Source organism: Branchiostoma belcheri, unplaced genomic scaffold (genome assembly GCF_001625305.1).
Source record: "Branchiostoma belcheri isolate BF01 breed outbred unplaced genomic scaffold, Haploidv18h27 scaffold22, whole genome shotgun sequence".
Taxonomy (NCBI): domain Eukaryota; kingdom Metazoa; phylum Chordata; class Leptocardii; order Amphioxiformes; family Branchiostomatidae; genus Branchiostoma; species Branchiostoma belcheri.
This window is the reverse complement of record NW_017803713.1, coordinates 1,040,175-1,059,308: the sequence shown is the minus strand read 5'-3', so window position 1 is coordinate 1,059,308 and position 19,134 is coordinate 1,040,175. Positions and strand designations below refer to the sequence as shown.

The window sequence follows — 19,134 nt, the reverse complement described above, 5'->3', positions numbered from 1 at the left end:
AACAGCCAATCAGCAAGAAGTATAGAGGAAAGCTGCATGCCTATTGGTTGATGCCCTGCATTCCATTGTGATGACTCATGCCCAGACGTGGTAAACAAGGCACACTAACACAGTAATACATTTGCTATAACACAGCCAAAAAATTCAAATAAAACCATTCTAAAAGCCTGTATCACAAAAATTTAAAAAACGCCTAGGGGTATTTGCCCACTGTACCTCCATATTAAATTTCAGGACCTTAGGCCCTAAAATGAAGAAGCTGAATCCATTTAAAGATATGGCAGGAGGAGAAGGAGGAGAAGGAGAAGGAGGAGGAGAAGGAGAAACATCAGAAAAAGCAATATGGGTTCACCACCACTTCGTGGTGTGGTGAACCCATAAAAATATAAATGAAATGTAACAATGCAGGGAGGCCGGAAGCATAGAAATGCTTATGAGGAGCTCGGAGGCCTCCCTTCATAACGTGATTAACAATTCAAATAAATCGGATAAATAAGAAATAACTTAGGTAACGGGTAAATGAAACAAAACAATAAAATACAATACATACAATACTATCTACAATAATGAAAAGTAGTAATGAAAAGTAGTAAACAAGGAAACTTAAACAAAAATTAAGAATGTGTGGGGTTATTTATGAAAGCTTTTAGTATGATTTTTGAAAATGGTGACGGAGGGACTAATTTGTAAAGTTCTACTTAGGTTGTTCCAAATTGTTGGGCCCCTGTACGTGATTGTAAATTGACAAAGATTCGATTTCGCATTGGATGGCCTTAAATAATTGCATTGGCGCGTGAAGTGGTTGTGGATGTCTGAGTTTAATGTTTTAAATTATAATGTCCTTGAGTTATCGTGCTAAACCAGACACACATATATATATACACACATACAAACAAACATACACTACAGAAAACGTAACCTTCTTGGCCAAAGTAATCACCTTCAATATCTTTCAGTTGAGCTTGGAAAACTGGTAGAAAAGGAGGAGAGGCTGGAGGGTGACGTCAAGCTGAAATATTACGCCATCTTTGCCGCCGCATGTGGACTTCATCTGGCTATTCTGGTCCTGTTTCTCCAGGTTAGCAAAACCGGTGGTTAAGGCACTACTGTTGGTAACCTGTATCAAGCCTCTGTCACACATTTGGTCACACATTCAGAACCTTCCCCCGAACACAAACCAACCAAGGTTGTCTAAAATTCAAGAGCAATCTGACCAGACCAGGTTTAGGCCTTTCCTTCGATACGAATCGACAATTTAAGGGTAAAAAAGTAAATGATTGCCCACCCCGACCACTACTTACCTACTCTTGCACACACGTACACACCCTAACATTTTAAAACATTTGGTTGGCGCAGGCTAACAGAAGCCGATCTAGCCAAAGACCAGGCAACAACAGACGGCTTTGCTCCCAACCCAATTCTAACCTTATGCTGAGGTCACATTTCCGGGGCCTGGCCGGGCAGCTTTTGCCAGTTTTGGAAACAAAAAAATTCGATATATAAAAGTCAACAAAACACAGAAACGTTTTCGATGCTAATCATGGGCACTATATCTATATACTCTTGATATGGATTGTTAATTTCTCGTTCATACAAACAGCCCGGCCGAGCCCCGGTTTGGAAATGTGACCTAAGCATTAGTCGGGGAAGTCCGGCGGTGTTAGGCTGTTTCGGTTATGTTTGACAGTGGTTTTACACAATCTCTCGTTGATGAGGTCCAAGATACACATAACATTTTTTCACAGATGTTTCGTAACTACCACATGCGTTACATTGCTATGTATTCAACACAGGTGAGCAGGGAAGGCGTGGCACTGGCTCTAGACTTCTGGTTGGCAGCGTGGTCAGGCAGCAACATCGGCGGCAACATGGATGCCTGGAATCATACTGAGGCGGGTGCAAACTACACACTAGGAAACACATCACAGGTATATAACTGGTGTTTAAAGAAATAGTACTAAAGTCAATAATTAAGATAGGCTGTGTGCCCTGTAACTTCATCATCTTCATCTGTTTCTTTTAGTTTCAGGTTCTTTCGGTTTCTTTTTTGCTAGCTAGGTGAATTATCCACGGTTTACAAAAGAGAAATCAAACCCTTCAGATATATGTTTAGACATAACTATTGTTTCATTCAGCTATTTTTCATTATGTAGATATTAGTTGTTGTATAATCTGTTTCAATATTGTTGTATGTTTATAAGTTGCAATTAGCCTCCGGGCACGAATTTGCAATAAACTCAGATTATCTGTGAATAGTCTGGCATTTGTAGTCTGCCCTAAGATGATTTATGTATTGCAAATAGGTAGTCGTATTTTTTTGTTCGTCTCTCAAAGTAAAAAAGACCGTAATCTCTATATGGCTGTTCTGAAACACCATATATACAAGGCAACAATGTATGTCTTAGAAGACAACAGAGTCAGATAATTTTTTCTTGTTACTTGTTACTACATAGAACTTAGAAGGGCAGATACCACATTTGCATTGCGAGATTTTGGGGCTGGAAGGCACAGGTAGGGTATAGACTGAGACTTTCCTACTTTGGTCAAGTTTTGTTTATTTCACCAGTTTAGTTGGTGTAATGAGAGATCTGAGTGGTTAGGTCTTGTCTGGCCAGGCGGATGGATACCATGGAAAATTAGGTCAAAGTTAAGGTTTTGTTACTATCATGATCATCATGCAGCTGAGGCGGGATTTTTGACCTGGTCAACCCCCTGTTTCCTTTCTATATTTGTGAATCAGACCCTTGTGGCTACCTGGTGCAGAAGAATTTTTGAGATTGAATTATGGGCAAGTACTTTTATGAGGACTTCTAATAGACTACATGTATTAAAGCATGTGTTCCTATGGCCAAATCTAATAGTACTGTCTGCCCTGAATTCTTTTAAGCCGCTACAAGACTCTACAGGTTATTACATCATCGGATACACGGGGCTTTCCGTGGGAGCCATTGTCCTCTCCGCCGCTGCAGTGGCCACGTCCATTCTATCCAGTCTGAGGGGGGCAAGGGTCATGCACGACAGGATGGTCCACAACATTGTCAGGGCACCACTGAGGTACGCAGGTTGTTGTTGTTTGTGAATGTTGTTTTCTTTGTTGTTCTTTTGTTGTTGTTACGAACCTCAACAGAGTTGAAACATGATGGATTTTTTCCAAGTAGCTGTCTTGTATTCAGTCACCGGGTGGAACTTGTGAACGTTTCAGACACATCCGTGGAACTTCATTCACTAGTGCCCCCACTTCGAAAATTCTCAACAAGGACACGTCTTGCCACTTCCACCGAAGCAAATCAACCTTTTCTTCCTCTATTCACCACCTCTTAGGAGGAAGTTCTATGTTAAAAGCTTCTTTCCAAGAACAACATCACTTTGGAATAAGCTACCTCGTGATTGCTTCCCCTATGAGTATAACCTTAAACTCTTCAAGTCAAAGGTCAACAAACATCTGTCCATACTGGATATTCTGTAGCCTTGTTTTGTGGTGACCGATGAAGTAAGTAATAAAAAAAACATTAAAAAAACGATTTTATTATCAAGAAAACAAAAACGCCCCACTTTTGAATAACCTTTGAACAGACCTGTCCTTGGTGCCTAATGGTGCTGCTGTCTTGTCTTGCAAAGGTGCTTTTTTCCCATATCTAAGCAACTTCCATAAGTTGCAAGAAAAAGTTTTAATGTGGTTCGTCAGCATGAGACGTCACCAATAATTTCCACGATTTATTTATGTTTTCTTGATGTGAGTTGCTATCGTGAGAATTATCAACAATCAAGAACACATTATGATATATGCCCTTGCACCAACTGTCTGCGCTCTTTTGGTATGATTGTTTAGGTTCTTCGACACGACCCCTACCGGCCGTATCCTGAACCGCATGGCAGGAGACCAAGTTGAACTAGATGATGTGAGTGTATTAAATTAAACAACATATAACCATATGATGAAGAGGCAATATCTGTTATATGTATCTCTTTGTTTCTTATGACTTCAATCACTTAAAACTGTACGAATGCAGTGAAAACCATACAATTAAACACCTCTACGTACTAACTAGGTCCCTTAGATAATTTTTCCCATTGACACAATCAATAAGAGTCCTATAGTGACCACCTGTCCACATGGACCTAATTGATTTCATGGGTCTCTAGAATGGTCTTTAGAAGTTTCAGTAGTTTTAACAGTAATAGATTATATCATTGGGACATTGTACAATAACGATTGTATTTTGCTGTGATATTGTACAATAACGATGTTATGTTGCCGTGATATTGTTCAAAAACACTTGTATTTTGCCGTGATATTGTACAATAACGAGTGTATTTTGCCGTGATATTGTACAATAAAGATTGTATTTTGCCGTGATATTGTACAATAACGGTTGTATTTTGCCATCATATTGTACAATAACGAGTGTATTTTGCCGTAATATTGTACAATAACGATTGTATTTTGCCGTGAAAGTGTACGATAACGATTGTATTTTGCCGTGAAATTGTACAATAACGATTGTATTTTGCCGTGAAATTGTAAAATAACGATTGTATTCTTCCATGACATTCTTCTCCCGAGCAGTACCTACCCAACGAAATGGAAGCTTTCCTCCGATTTGGTTTAGGTCTTGTGTCAGCCATCATTGCGCTGGGCGTGGTCACCCCATACTTCCTCATCGGCATGCTCCCTATCCTCGTCTTTTACTACGGCATGCAGAAACTCTACCGAGCCTCTAACAGGTAAGGCCACATCGACTTGATTTCATGGATGACATCCTCTGAGGACCACCAAACTAGTGCGCGCGGGCGAATAAAAAAATTCCGGCCAAAAATAAAAATGCTACTAAACCACAGGAATACAAAGCTGGTATTGTGAATTTGTGGCAGTACACAAGCCGGCACATTCTGCCTTTTTGCGGACTTCATGAATCGGCACGTAATACTAGTACTGAGTTCTTGAGTTGTGGAGCTTCGGTAGCCTGGGTGCCATCCTCCAGAGTTACCACCGGCTCCGTATTGTCGCTAACTACCATGGACTGACTACCCAGGTCTAGAACCTCGGAGGACGTGATTTTTTTTTTCTTTTGAGAACAGGCGAAGATCAATGCGCGCGCGGACGCCATCCATAAAATTAATTTGGTGTGGCCTAAGTTAAACCCACAACCAGTGGATTTACTAGTATCATTATCATAATCTTGTTTGTTAATAAAACTCGGGATTGCAAAGACCGAAATGTGAGAACATTCTTCATTAACGCAACTTCACAAATTTACGGTGAAAAATGTCCGCGTTTTAATATATCCTAATTTGAAATTGAATACAATGAATAGGGGATCAAAAGCCATTTAAACTATATTCAATTCAACAGGTTGTCTCATGATACAGCATATGTAAAATAATCAATGAAGGTAGAATGAAAATAAACTACAAAGATACAGGTAAACGTACAAACAGACACACAGAGAGTAAAACCTCAATACACAAAGGTAATAAGTACATGAACGTTTAAATACTAGTCTACGAGTACATTATCCGTTAATAGATGTAGTAAGATTACAAACTTGTATTACTGTTCTTGTAATGTACTATAATAACTTCTTTATCACCTACACTTAGCTCCTAAGGAAATAAACGTACAGTAAAGTTCGTTTATTATTTCTTGATGATCCTACTGTAGAGAACTAAAGAGGATTGCAACTATCACAGAATCCCCGGTATGTAGCCAGCTGTCAGAGTCGTTTGGAGGCCTGTCTACTATACGGGCTTACAGGTAGGTATGATATGTTTGCGTCCATCTATCGAGACAGTCTGTGTAAAAAAATAGTCTTACAGAATACAAGGATTTCAAGATGGTGGACGCCGCTGACTCACACATTTCTGTCTTTTTCGAGCAAATTTGAAATGATCTCTGTGTAGTTACATGCCCTGTGTGTAGTATGTAGTGATTTGACTAAAGGTCTATCTACGAGAACGGTCCAAATAAATTCGCTCAAAAAACACAGAAATATGTGTGTACGCTTCGTCAGCGGCGTCCCTGGAAAGCCGCCTGTCCAGGTTACGTCATTCAACGTCATTAGTAAAATTGCACTGTATTCCGTAAAATGGCACTGTATACTAATACGATTGCACTGTATTCCGTAAAATGGCACTGTATACTCTGGCACCCTTGTTCTCAGAAGTGCTACTTATCTACTAGACATGTAGATATCATGAAGATCCATCCACGGCTACTCAAGTTATGCCCTTAACATAAATATATAAGGCTCCATACTCCACTCCAATAGACTTTTTGAGGCCTTAGGCAATAGGGGCAGTGAGTTGTTGTGTAAAGGGAACAATATTGAGAGTTCGTATTAGAAATGGGTACCTGACTCCGAAGGTACCGCATTTCCCCCCTGGGTGTGCGAAATCATGTAAAAAGATCAGATGATTTAGCTATTAATATTATTTGGGTACCAAAATGGGTGTTTTCTTTATTTTCTTCTATGATCCTTGTCGTCTTCTGGTTTTATCTATCAGTTTTGTTGTTACGCATGTGCGTCACTTATCTTGTATGTTGTCTCATGCTTTTCTTTTATTATTCTAAAAATCAGAAAAAAGAAATGACTTCAAAGAAATCTTGTAAATTGCATTCTCCAAGGACAAAGAACTGTATTCTTGTCATTTATCTACATACTGAGTTGAAACTACACTGTCCCAATGTATACTGACCCCCGTGGGGCAAAAATACCCAAAATTCTGGCGGGAAATGGTTACTGGAAGGAACCTGGGCTGATTTTTAGGGTACCACCCAGAAAATAAAGGACTCATCCTGGGCATTTTTTCTTCAGTTTTAAATGCCCAAAGTACGAAATGCTGATTCAAATGTTCTAATGAGAATCAGTATGTGTCAATATCACAATGTTTGCCCTACTCAGAATATTTCTAGTTTTGCTGCCCTGAAATCGCATTGGATGCCTTTAAGTCTGTAATGTACTTGGAGTGCAGACTGCACTGAAAAGCAGGCACTCCAGGTAATGCATTGTGTTCATATTTAAAACTTTTTTGTCCTGAATGAACAGAGCAGAAGAGAGATTCACGAATGAAATGAAGAGAAGAATAAACGAGGCCTTCACCCCCAATTTGTACTTGCTGGGTGTCGAGTGTTGGATAGGTGTGCGACTGGTAAGTTAAAATTTCACAGATTATGATTTCTTGAAAAATTCGGGTAAATGACAACTTAAAAATTGTATTTTTTCAAATTTGATTTTATTAGTTTGTACATTAAACAAAACAGACAGTAATAATACAAAACAAGGATAAAAACATGTGCAGGATGTGGGGAGTAGCATGAAATGCTAATACAAAGCCCTCCTCCTCTAAACTATACAAAATTAAATATAATCAATAAAGGGAACTAATACAGTAGAAAGTGGAAATAATACAATAAGGGAAATCAAAGAATATACGGTATAATTTAATGACAATGAAGTAAGGTGATGTAGGTTATAGATACAGTGCAATAATGATAATGATTATTATAAGTTAAAATAAGAAAGGACACAATGAAACTATGTGTCACGCAAATGCACATAATGTCGGTTGCAAAGAAATTGCTGGATTTGATTGACAATATATAACTTCTGAGAGGTTACTTTTATAGTACAGATAAGAAGATATACATGCATTAATAAGAGTCCGTTGCTGCTCAAAATCTATTCTTTACACTCACATTAAAGATGCGGAAGGTTCCTTCTCTTATTTTATGTGTATCCTTACAGATTTAAGACCTAAGATTTAAGATCCTAAGATTTAAGACATACTTAAATATCTAAATTCTTGTGAACAACAATAACATCCAACACTTTCAGTGACTTCAAAAACCTATACAACTCTTCTTATGCCAACATATGTTGCTCCAGTCAGATATCAGTGTACTAGTATTTTGGAAAATTCATATTTGAATTACTACAAAAGCGACACCATATTGTAAATAGCTGATATATCCCCTGAATTACAGAATGTAATAATACTCTTCCTAAGAAAACACAATAGATTAGCTTTTTAAATTAGTAGCATTATGGACTAGCTCGTTAGAATTATATTTTGATATTAGTTTGTTTATGTACCTTGTTGTTTTTTTGCCATACATTGTACCAGCTACAGTTGTTCAGCATTAAAGTTGATTTGATTTGATTTAATTAAAGCTGTCAATAGTTCATGGACAGTTCCAGCCTTATGCCCCAACCTACATACTAAATATCATGAAGACACATTCAAAGTTGCAACCAAATTTTAAAGTTACGAGTTTAAAAAATATCACCAACCCCTATCGTGTACCCATATATTAAACCTTCTAGTCGAAGGTTATGTTATATATTATTTGCCTTTTTCATGTACCGCAGAATCTATCGTCTGTTGTGGATGCGTGATGATTGTAATACCGATCTTCCCAGGTTTCCGCGGGTGCAGTTGTAATTTTTGTTGGCGGTCTGACGTCGGTGGTAGCAGGGTTACAAGGGTTGGTGTCCCCTGCATGGGTTGGACTCGCCATTTCGTATGCAATTCGGGTATGTTTGTACATGTATGTACACTATCGTCAAGGAGAAATAAAGTAATCTTTGACAATTTCTAGAACTCTCACCCTGTAATCCTTCCGAAGATTTGATATTATTTGATGTATGCCTATTTTGGTCCGCTTATACTTCTGTTACTTAAGTTCGTGCTTAAGTTACCTTATTTCAATTTGCCCCTTGATTGTACATAAGTTTTCTTTAGTGATAACTTTATGTTGTATTATATTGTTATTATTTTATTGTGTTTGGGGTTTTGCCCCCCCCAGGGGGCTTGAAAACCCCCCTTCTGGGTGATATGTATCTCTGGTTAAATAAACAAACAAACAAACAAGATAATTTTATCAGCTTGATCTAATATAGGATGTTGTGATTTTCTTTTATACCACCAGGAATTGTATTGCATTTGCATGTTTCGATGTCTCATGCCTCGGTGCTTCTCGGTGCACTGATTCTCGACCCTATATGTAGCCGATGTTGGTGCTTTTCAGATTGTTTTCTCTATTCAGACGCTCTGAGGAAGATGCTTGATAGACAACGAAATGTAAGACAATCCCTGGTTATGCAATAGTATGTTCCCTGCTGTCGACAAGTTTCGGACAAGTTTTTTAAAGTCAGTTTGCAGAGATATGGTCGACTTAAAGCAATTTTACAACTTCTTTTGTGTTTATTATCCTTTACAGATGCAGTTACAGCTCTTCTCAGCGGTCAGTGCCTTTGCCAAGGTTGAAGCTAAGATGACGCACGCCGAGAGGGTGGACACCTACTCAAGAATTCCGGGAGAAATTTATCAGCGTGAAACAGGTCACTGTCTCTTGTATACTTTGGCCAAATTCGCAGTCATGGTACTATGTCAGGGCACGTCAAAATATTTGAATTGGTCACTAGCTAGCAGACCAGCCTTTCACACACGAGACGCGGCAGTAGCTGCTTGTATTGCACATTTTCACATTTTTAATGTAATACAATATTATATAATAATGTAATATAATAGTGGAAGCAGCCCTTGATAGAGCTGGCTGGAGGAACCTGACGGAGGAGAGCAAGGGACCAGTATCTGGCCTGTGCATATAGGCATAGGCAGGTAAAACTTTCTATTCAGGATGCCCCAGCTGTATTTGGTCGCAGCGAGTTCCACTCTACCACAATACCCCCTAACATTGGTTTTTATTTTTGGAAATGGTCTCATTTGAGGAAGGATTGACACAGCAGTTAAGTATCACCTCTTGAAGATGTCAACCCTGAGACCAGACTGTAAGATTTGAAGCACTCACATCGGGAAGGACCCTTACTGTTTTTGATAAGTGTTATGGGATCTTTATCGTGCTTTCCTCAAACACGGGACCTCTGAATTTGCGCCCTATCCAAGGGGACGTCTCTAATCAAAGCTAGGTACTTATTTGCACCTGAGGCAAGTGCGAAAAAAGGCGTTCATCGCCTTTCCCAAGCGGACTGCAAGGGCATAAAAACCAAAACCTTCAAAATTTGAGTCAACAACCCAAACGACAAAACCACCTTACCACCTGGTTGATAACTCTGGTAATTTAAACCGTGACTACTTCTTCTACATGCAGGGAACACCATCCCTCAGCGGGAATGGCCGGAGTCTGGGACGGTTCAGCTGGACAACGTGTCTGCCCGGTACGATCAAAGTCTGGACCCTGTACTCATCAAGGTCACGGCTAACATCAAAGCAGGGGAGAAGGTAAGGATGATCATCTTCATGGCGATATGGTTTTATGAATGAACTTTATTGCTCAACAATCGTACAAGGTACAATATATGGCAGTAATACAACTACAAAACTTTACTTACTACAAACTACTATCTAAACAGTATTTGAGTTACTACATGGTCATGTATTGATGATATGTTCTCGCTTATGGAATAAAGTGTACAGAAATTGGCCTAGGTAAAGAGATATGGAAGTTGGACATGATAATAATTTATGAAATGTATCGTACTGTGTAACAGATTGGGTGAATTTTGTCTTAGTAGTGATAGTCTGTAAAAATGTATATCTTTTCTATAGGTGGGACAAGTCATAACAAAGTGAAATTCATCTTCAATATTCTTATTACATGTGGGACACAGTCTCTGAGTGGCTGGTGTGTTGTGGTGTCGTACTTTACAGAAACTTGTCACTCACCTGAACATCGCAGCTTTGGATATCATGAAAATGAGGAAGACTTACCCATTTTAGATTGAAATTTCAAACCTTCATTATTATATAGATAACAATTTACTGAAAAAGACAGTTGGGTACATGTTCAGAACCTCCCACCGAACTACAGCCGACAAAGGTTGGCTGAAGTTTGGGAGCAGGTTTAAGCCACGCCTACCTTTCGATACGAATCGAATTTGAGCTAAACTTGAGTCAAATACGCCAAATACGCCCTTACCTACTTTGAAGGATTTCGGCTGGTTCGGGAGGCCATAGTCGGCTATGTGTAACATGGGCTTATCTTAAGATTAGCTTTTTTCAGATGGGGTAAATATCTCTTAGCTTTTAAGTACACTTTATGTACTCAAAAGCTAAGCATATCCAACCTTTCTAATGTCCACACAGGTTGGCATCTGTGGCAGAACAGGCAGCGGGAAATCCTCCCTCACTCTGGCTCTCTTCAGAATGATCGACATGTTTGAAGGTGGGTTTGCACTTTTATGACATCCCAAATTACATGTCTGTGAAAAGTGGAGCATCTAACAATCTTTCGTCGGGTTTATTAGCAAGAACAAAATGAGCCATTTCAATAACTCATTATATGAATAGGTAGACCTGTCCTTGGTGCTGATTGCCGCCCATACACTAACGTGTGTAAAGTTTGGGAGCTTTAAGTAGTTTAATACTGGTGTGTTCTTCTTAACATTTTACAAACTGAAAAAGCTATTCGGCTACATGTACCAATTCGTACAATGTTCATTAAAATAACGTAGCAGAGAGGGGGCTAATTTGCTATTATATATATATGCCTTCTTTTTTCAGGTGTAATATCCATAGACGGAGTAGACATCAGCCGTGTGCCCTTGACCCTGCTGAGGTCACGCCTGTCAATCATCCCTCAGGACCCCGTGCTGTTCAGTGGCACCATCAGGTAAGTGCCTGTTAAATGTGGAACCTCTGCCAGTAGACCACCTTAGATTTTTTTTCACAATGACTCAAACAATCTTGTCTATAGACCACTAGCAGTTTATAGGCACAATTTTCTGCATTCTGCTCAAGTTTCCACTAGAGACAACAGGGCACAAAATACTTTTTTCTGCATTCCTTTAGGTATGCAGGTGGCATAGAAAATTACCTGCACCAGATACGTTTTAACTATGAACTTAGTACATGGACCGATGCAGGTTAGCTCCAATTTTAGCTGCACTAACCTGCATGCACCCAAGTACATGTGCATGGACCAGTGTAGGTTAGGTGCAGGTACATATCAGAAATACCTGTACAGCTCCAATTGTACCTGCACTAACCAGTATATACCCAGTACGTATACATGGACCAGTGCATGGACCAGACCAGGTAGACATCAGAAATACCTGCACAGGCTCGATTTAACCTGCACTGCGGTGCATATACACCCAGTATTTCGAGCATTGACCGTGAACTGATTATGCTAGTAACAGATTGAAAGACTTTGTTATTTGTTTGTCCAGGTTTAACCTAGACCCTGAGGCTAACAGTGATGATGAAGAGTTATGGAGAGCCTTGGAGATCGCACAGCTCAAGACTCTGGTGACAGACATGCCCAACAAATTGGGTAAGTGACTAGAGTCATCAAAAGGTTTTTCAAATGTGTATCAATGAAAATCTACTGTACACACAGTAAAATCATTGCCTGAGGATAAGGGATGTCGAATTATTTATTGAGAAAGTTAATATCGAGATGGTGATACTGAATGCTCTCTTTCCACTCTCCAGATGAGATGGTAACGGAAGGTGGAGAGAACTTCAGTGTTGGTCAGAGGCAGGTGAGATGAGACCCTGGGGTCTACCGTTTTTTTTTTTAATGTTCTACATTCTAGACGGATAATAACGTTTTAATTGGCATGAAATGCAAATGTCATGTTTTGCAGCACCAGTTGTTAGCTGTTAAGGAGGTCACATGTGTAGTGTTCTCTCCAACACTCAAGAATACTCAATAATGAATCTCACACCGGAGGAGTTTTCATGACTGTACTCTACTGTGCTCGTATATACAGTGAGGTAGGAGGGCTGACTCAACATCTGGAATGTGTTATACTGCGTGGGCAAGGTTACTGCGTGGGCAAGGTTGCGGGGTGGCTAACTCTAAATCATTGACTTGTTTCACATCACTACATCCCTCCTTTCCTTAGACTTGCATTATACAACAACTATAGAATTCATGCATTACCTTATTTGTTAACTTCATGCATTACTCTACTTTATGATCTCTTTACTCATGCAAGTCTACTCATGCAGTATATAGTCCATTCTCGTAGTATCTTTTCCAGTCCGTTGTTTCTGTCGAAACTCAAATCATTGTCCGTTCAGCTCTGTTATTACAGGGTCAGTCTATCTGGAGGTTTCACGTTCCTCCCCGAACGAGTCACGTAAGTGCCTGTTGTCGGTGCACTTATCTTCTCAGTCTCTGGCATTCTCTCTGGTTGTCCTGTGTCTTCTCCGGCGTTGGTGTTTCCCTCAGAATCGTTGTCTTCAGGTTCTGCGTATTTCTTAACGAACGATGCGTTTCGTTTGATGATTTTCCCTTCTGGATCCTGCACCGTAACTTCTCCTCCGTTCTTATGTATTACTCGACATGGACTCGTTTGGTAGTTCGGTGAGAACTTGTCTTTCTTCTCCTGTCTCAGCAGAACATGATCTCCCGGTTCTAGGTTGTTCTCGACGGCCTTACGCTTCTTGTCTGCGTATTCTTTCGCCGTTAGTTTTCTCCCATAATCCCGGTCTCGGATTTCCTCGTTCATCAAGGTTGTCTCTCTCGGTAGTTCGGGTAGCTTTGACTTCATCTCCCGCCCGAACATTAGCTTGTACGGTGTCTCGCCCGTCGTCACCTGCGGGGTTGATCTGTATGCTTTCAGGAATTTCTGGATTTCCTGTCTCCAATCCTTCCCCTCGATTCTCGCGATCTTGATGGATTTCAGCAGGGTTCTGTTCTGCCTCTCGACTTCACCGTTAGCTTGCGGCCATAACGGCGTCGTTCTCCGGTGTTCAATGCCTTGTTCCCGGAGGTATTCTGTGAACTCTGTGCTGACAAACTGTGGACCATTGTCCGTACGCAATGTTGAAGGATTTCCGAATCTCGCGAAAATAGGGTCTAGTGCCTCTATTACCTTCTTGCTTGTCGTTGTCTTCATGATCGCGATTTCATAGTATCGACTGTAGTAATCCACCACGACTAGGATGTGTTCCCCGGTGGGTAACGGTCCTAGTAGATCCGCGCTGCAATCTTGCCACGGTCCTTCTGGTGGTTTTGTCCTCATCATCGGTTCTGGTGGTTGTTGCTCGGACACCACTTGGCATCCATGGCAGCGTTTGCACATCTGCTCAACGTCTGCTTCCATCTTCGGCCACCATACCTTCGTTCGTAGTCGATTCTTCGTCTTCTGGACTCCTTGATGTCCCTCGTGGGCCAACTTAAGAACTGTTTTCCGCAGCTCTCGCGGTATCACGATTCGAGTCCCTCGTAACACCAGTTGCCCATACGTACTCAACTCGGTCTTCACATGACCGTAAGACGGGATTGGACAGTTTTCCCACTGTCCACTGTGGATACACGTCTTCACTTGCATCAGCTCTGGGTCCTTGGCCGATGCCTGCTCGATTTCTCTCGGTGTCAGACTCACCGGCGTGCTTGCCTCAACGATGGCTCTGACGTAGTCGTAGTCTTCTCCTCTCTCTCCATTCTTCGACTTGTTGTTCAGCCTGGATAGTGCGTCCGCAATATTCGTCTTCCCGGGACGATATACGACTTTGAAGGGATAGGCCTGAAGCCTCAGCACCCATCGCTCTACCCGCGCGGACGGCTTCGACGTTCGCGTGTAGATATGCTCTAGTGGACGATGATCCGTCTCTAGCTCGAACTCGCGTCCGAACGTGTATAGGTGGAATCGTTCACATGCCCAGACTAGCGCTAACGCTTCCTTCTCTGTCTGGCTGTATCTGCGTTCAACTTCCGACAACTGTCGAGACGCATACGCGATCACTCGCCACCTCTCCTCTTGAAGCTGTAACAACACTGCACCCAGTCCTACAGGTGAGGCGTCTGCCACGATACGCGTCTTTCCTGTGGGTGCGAAGTACGCCAACGTCTCCGTACTTGTGATTCTCTCTTTCAACCTCTTGAAACTCTCTTCCTGCTCTGAGTTCCACTTGAACTCTACTCCCTTTCGTGTAAGCTTCTGTAATGGTTCTACCAATGTTGCCAGATCTGGTACAAACTTCGCCACGTAATGTACCAGTCCTAGGAACGACCTCACTTCTCCAGCCGTCTTCGGAGCCTCTGCATCTCGGATTGCTGCTATCTTCTCATCGCTTGGCTTGACCCCGTCCGGCGTAACTACGTGTCCAAAGAACGTTAACTTCGGTACCCGGAACAAGCACTTCTCAGGGTTTACCGTCAAGCCAGCCTGCTGGATCTTATCCAGGGCGTGATGCAGTCTCTCGTCGTGTTCCCGATTTCCTCTCCCGTGGATGATGACATCATCTGCGATGTTTGCTACTCCCTCACACCCACGGAGAACTTCTTTGACCAGCTGTTGGTACTTTTCGGGAGCTGATGATATCCCGAACATCAGACGTTTGTACCGGTAGAGTCCTCTGTGTGTCACGAAAGTTGTGATGTGGCGGCTCTCCTCCTTTAGTGGCACCTGGTGAAAACCCCACTTCAGGTCCAGCTTGGAGAACACTGTACTGCCATTCAGGTCATGTAGCACGTCTTCTACCGTCGGGATCGGCTGTCGTTCTCTCACTATGGCTTCATTTGCACGTCTCATGTCGACACACACGCGTATGTCTCCATCCTGCTTGGGTACTACTACTAGCGGTGAAACCCAACCTGTTGGTTCCTCCGGGACAACTTCTATAATGTCCATCTCCAACAGTTCGTCCAACTTCTTGTCTACTTTGTCTCTCAAACCATATGGCACCCGTCTCAATGGCTGTGCTATTGGTCGCACCGTCTCATCAATGTGTAGGGTCACCTCTCGCTCCTTTAAGAGTCCTACACCTGTGAACGCATCTTTGTATTTCTCACGCTCCTCTGCCGTCAGACCTTCTTGGAGGATGTTTACTTGACCCGTCTGCACTGGGCCAACTCGCAGCACCCCCAACTTCTCTGCTGTTTCCTTACTCAGCAGATTTCTTCCAGGTCCATCCATCACCACTACTTCTGCCTCTGTCACAGCTGCATTTGATAGACAGACTACTTCTGCCTTGAATGTCCCCAATGTGGGTAGAGGTTTGTTGCTTCCATAGGCGTAGAGATTCTTGCCGCCTTTCCTCTGATCTCTGACCTCTACTCTCTGCCCCTTCAAACTCTCCCAGGTTCCTTTGCTGATTATGTTACATGTAGCTCCTGAGTCGATAAGGATGCCTGCTACACCTACACCTCCAATCTTCACATCTATGGTGCCTGCTCTCTTCTGAGTCCGGCCATCCATACTGAACACATAACGATCGGTCCCTGGGTCTGTTTCTTCTTCTACACTGTTACACGTGGAGCCAGACTTCTTGACTTCTTGACCTCTCTTGCCCCGGCACACTGCTCTAAAGTGGTTCAGCATTCCACAATTACTACACTTCCTTTCCCGGGCTGGGCATCTGTCATCTTTAGCAAAATGATCTGACCTTCCACAGGCAAAGCAACTTCCTGCCGCCTTGGGTTTCCTAGACGCCCCCGGTCCCAGGCCCCTTGAGCTCCTTGGGAGTGTTTTCTTCCTGCCGAAACTAGGAGGCCCTCTATGGGTTGTACCCCTGAAGTCCTTCTTATGCCCCATCGACATTGCATTAACCTGACCAGTCATCTCCTGTAACTGTCTCCCTACAGCTTCGTGTGCTCTTGCAATGTCTAACATGTTCCCTAGCTCGAGGTCGCCTCCCCTCTCAAGGAACTTCCTCTTCAGCTTGGGGTCAAGCCCTGCTTCTATGACTTGATCTCTGATGTGCACATCTACTTGGCCCCCGAAATCACAAGTAGATGCTTTCTGCCTTAACCGACACACCAGATCATCTATCGTCTCCCCATCTTGTTGCCTAACTTGTCGAAACATGTGCCGCTCGAATGCTACATTCGACTTTGGAATGAAATAGGCATGGAGTACACCTACTGTTTCGTCGTACTTCTTCGTGTCGTCTTCTTCTTTCACTTGCGTGAAGTAGATGTCTTGCACCGCTGCTCCTGCGGTGTGTAGCAGTAGCGCCTTCTTCTGTCCGTCGTCTTCTACCCCCTTTCCTTTAAGGTAGAGTGCGAAGCCTCTCTTCCACTTCTTCCAACGGACTGCTACTGAACTTGAGTCGCCTCCGACTGCAAACGATGGCAGGCTTCCTATGTCCCCTCCGATCTGGACAACTGCCGCCTGATTCCCCTCCTCCGACATGGCTAAATTATCCTCGTCGCCAGTTGTAGTGTTCTCTCCAACACTCAAGAATACTCAATAATGAATCTCACACCGGAGGAGTTTTCATGACTGTACTCTACTGTGCTCGTATATACAGTGAGGTAGGAGGGCTGACTCAACATCTGGAATGTGTTATACTGCGTGGGCAAGGTTACTGCGTGGGCAAGGTTTCGGGGTGGCTAACTCTAAATCATTGACTTGTTTCACATCACTACAACATGTATATAACAAAAAATAGGGAGCGCTTCCAGAGATCATTATTCATTTGACTTTCTGGGACGGGCTTGGTCGAATCATAATATCGACTCATAACCTGGCATAAGAACGGTGTGGAAACACACAACTAAGCATTACCTCCATTCTACATAAACTTACTCTTCACAACCCCCCTTACTCTCATCATCTACAGCTGTTCTGTTTAGCCCGGGCGTTTGTCCGGAAATCACGAATCCTCATCATGGACGAGGCCACGGCGTCTGTTGACATGGAAACGGTAAGGGTCAGGGGTAAAGGTCAGTGTCAAGATGAGAGGTCAAGATAAAGTGAATGGGAAAAAAAGCATGCAGTTACTTCCGCATCTGCATAGCTGGTATATTTACCCCGTTCAAGGCAGCATCTGGCTATAATACACTTTACGACATGCCCCACCTAACCTTTGCACAATGTCATATATCTGCCTAGGGTTGCTCAAAGCTATAAAGTTACGGTGGCCTTACTTAACTTGGTGGTAACGACTTCCACTCTAAGATAGTTCTTGGAAAAACAATTATAGCAAGACTATACTAAGTACAGAATCAATGGTGGAATGTGCATAGATCTAATTTAGTTCTTTCTACGCTTTCTTGATGCAGAATGATGTTTTTTGTTTGTTTGATTAGCATCTCTATTACCTAGCAGTCATTTACAATGTTTACACGATTCTTTTTGGTAATGATGAAAAAATCAAAAGTCAAGTAAAAATTAATCACCAACTGAAAAGTAGCAGTATACGGACAATGGCACACCAATGTCCAAATGTTTCTACTTGTCTTCTCCAGGATGCAGTTCTACAAGATGTTATAAAAGTGGCTTTTGGAGACAGAACGGTTATAACTGTTGCTGTAAGTATACTGCCTGTTATCTGGGGAATCACGTGCACGCATGTATAATGACCATGAATCAGTTTTATAAACATCTTAACAAAATAATCTATAATAAAAATCAAGCAATTAGAAAATCTAGAAAATTTGTTACCTCCTTACTTACTAGCTACAAAATGTATTTTGGTTCAAGATATTTTCCAATATTTATCTCCTCTGTCGGTAAACCAATTAGGACATAATGCCTACCAAGAAGAAAAAGAATCAGTACCAGATAATATGTCTGCAAAGGCTAGACTTAGTGCAACCTTTGTATACACACATATATATATATGGTTATACTTGCTCACTAAAAAAATGACAGATACATCTACTTGTAGTTTCCAATTCAATTCATGTTAATGATACCACATACCATTATCTAAACGTCCCCCCTCCACACACACAGCACCGGATAGCAACCATCCTGAACTCTGACCGGATCCTGGTTCTGGACCAGGGGAAGTTGGTGGAGAACGACTCACCAGAAAACCTACTGAAGAACCCAGACGGTCTGTTCACGGCCATGGTCAAGGCCAACAAATAACACCTGTGGCGCTTAGAAAACTTTCTACAACATTCCATTTATTTTTTATTATTCATCATTACACAGCAAAACTGTAACAAGGACAGTGTGGCGCTGCAATCAACTTTCTTTCTTACTTTATTGGCAATGACAACAAATCAATACACAGGTTATCAAATCAGTGCTGACTGGTATTAGATAACCCACAAATAAAAACGTGGAGACAAACATCAAATAAAGAAATCTACTATAAGTATTTAGTAACTTAATAACTTATCTTATCATCGTCAAACAAAAAAATCCAATCAACATAATTATAAATACACAAATCATCTTCACTCACTCAAACAAGCTTTGA

At 41.8% G+C, this 19,134-nt stretch overlaps 1 protein-coding gene across 1 annotated transcript in view; it reads left to right on the top strand.

Moving 5' to 3' along the window:
- LOC109470274 (ATP-binding cassette sub-family C member 9-like) overlaps positions 1-18,797 on the top strand; it is a 39,894-nt gene extending 21,097 nt beyond the window's left edge. The window contains exons 15-30 of the mRNA XM_019769159.1: positions 957-1,091; positions 1,807-1,928; positions 2,888-3,007; positions 4,568-4,725; positions 5,663-5,755; positions 7,047-7,149; positions 8,421-8,534; positions 9,221-9,341; positions 10,112-10,242; positions 11,107-11,185; positions 11,524-11,632; positions 12,192-12,295; positions 12,457-12,506; positions 17,542-17,625; positions 18,170-18,232; positions 18,660-18,797. Of these exons, the coding sequence (XP_019624718.1) occupies positions 957-1,091; positions 1,807-1,928; positions 2,888-3,007; positions 4,568-4,725; positions 5,663-5,755; positions 7,047-7,149; positions 8,421-8,534; positions 9,221-9,341; positions 10,112-10,242; positions 11,107-11,185; positions 11,524-11,632; positions 12,192-12,295; positions 12,457-12,506; positions 17,542-17,625; positions 18,170-18,232; positions 18,660-18,797 (1,724 nt within the window). The remainder of the gene's footprint in view (positions 1-956; positions 1,092-1,806; positions 1,929-2,887; positions 3,008-4,567; positions 4,726-5,662; positions 5,756-7,046; positions 7,150-8,420; positions 8,535-9,220; positions 9,342-10,111; positions 10,243-11,106; positions 11,186-11,523; positions 11,633-12,191; positions 12,296-12,456; positions 12,507-17,541; positions 17,626-18,169; positions 18,233-18,659) is intronic.
- The last annotated feature ends 337 nt before the right edge of the window (positions 18,798-19,134 follow it).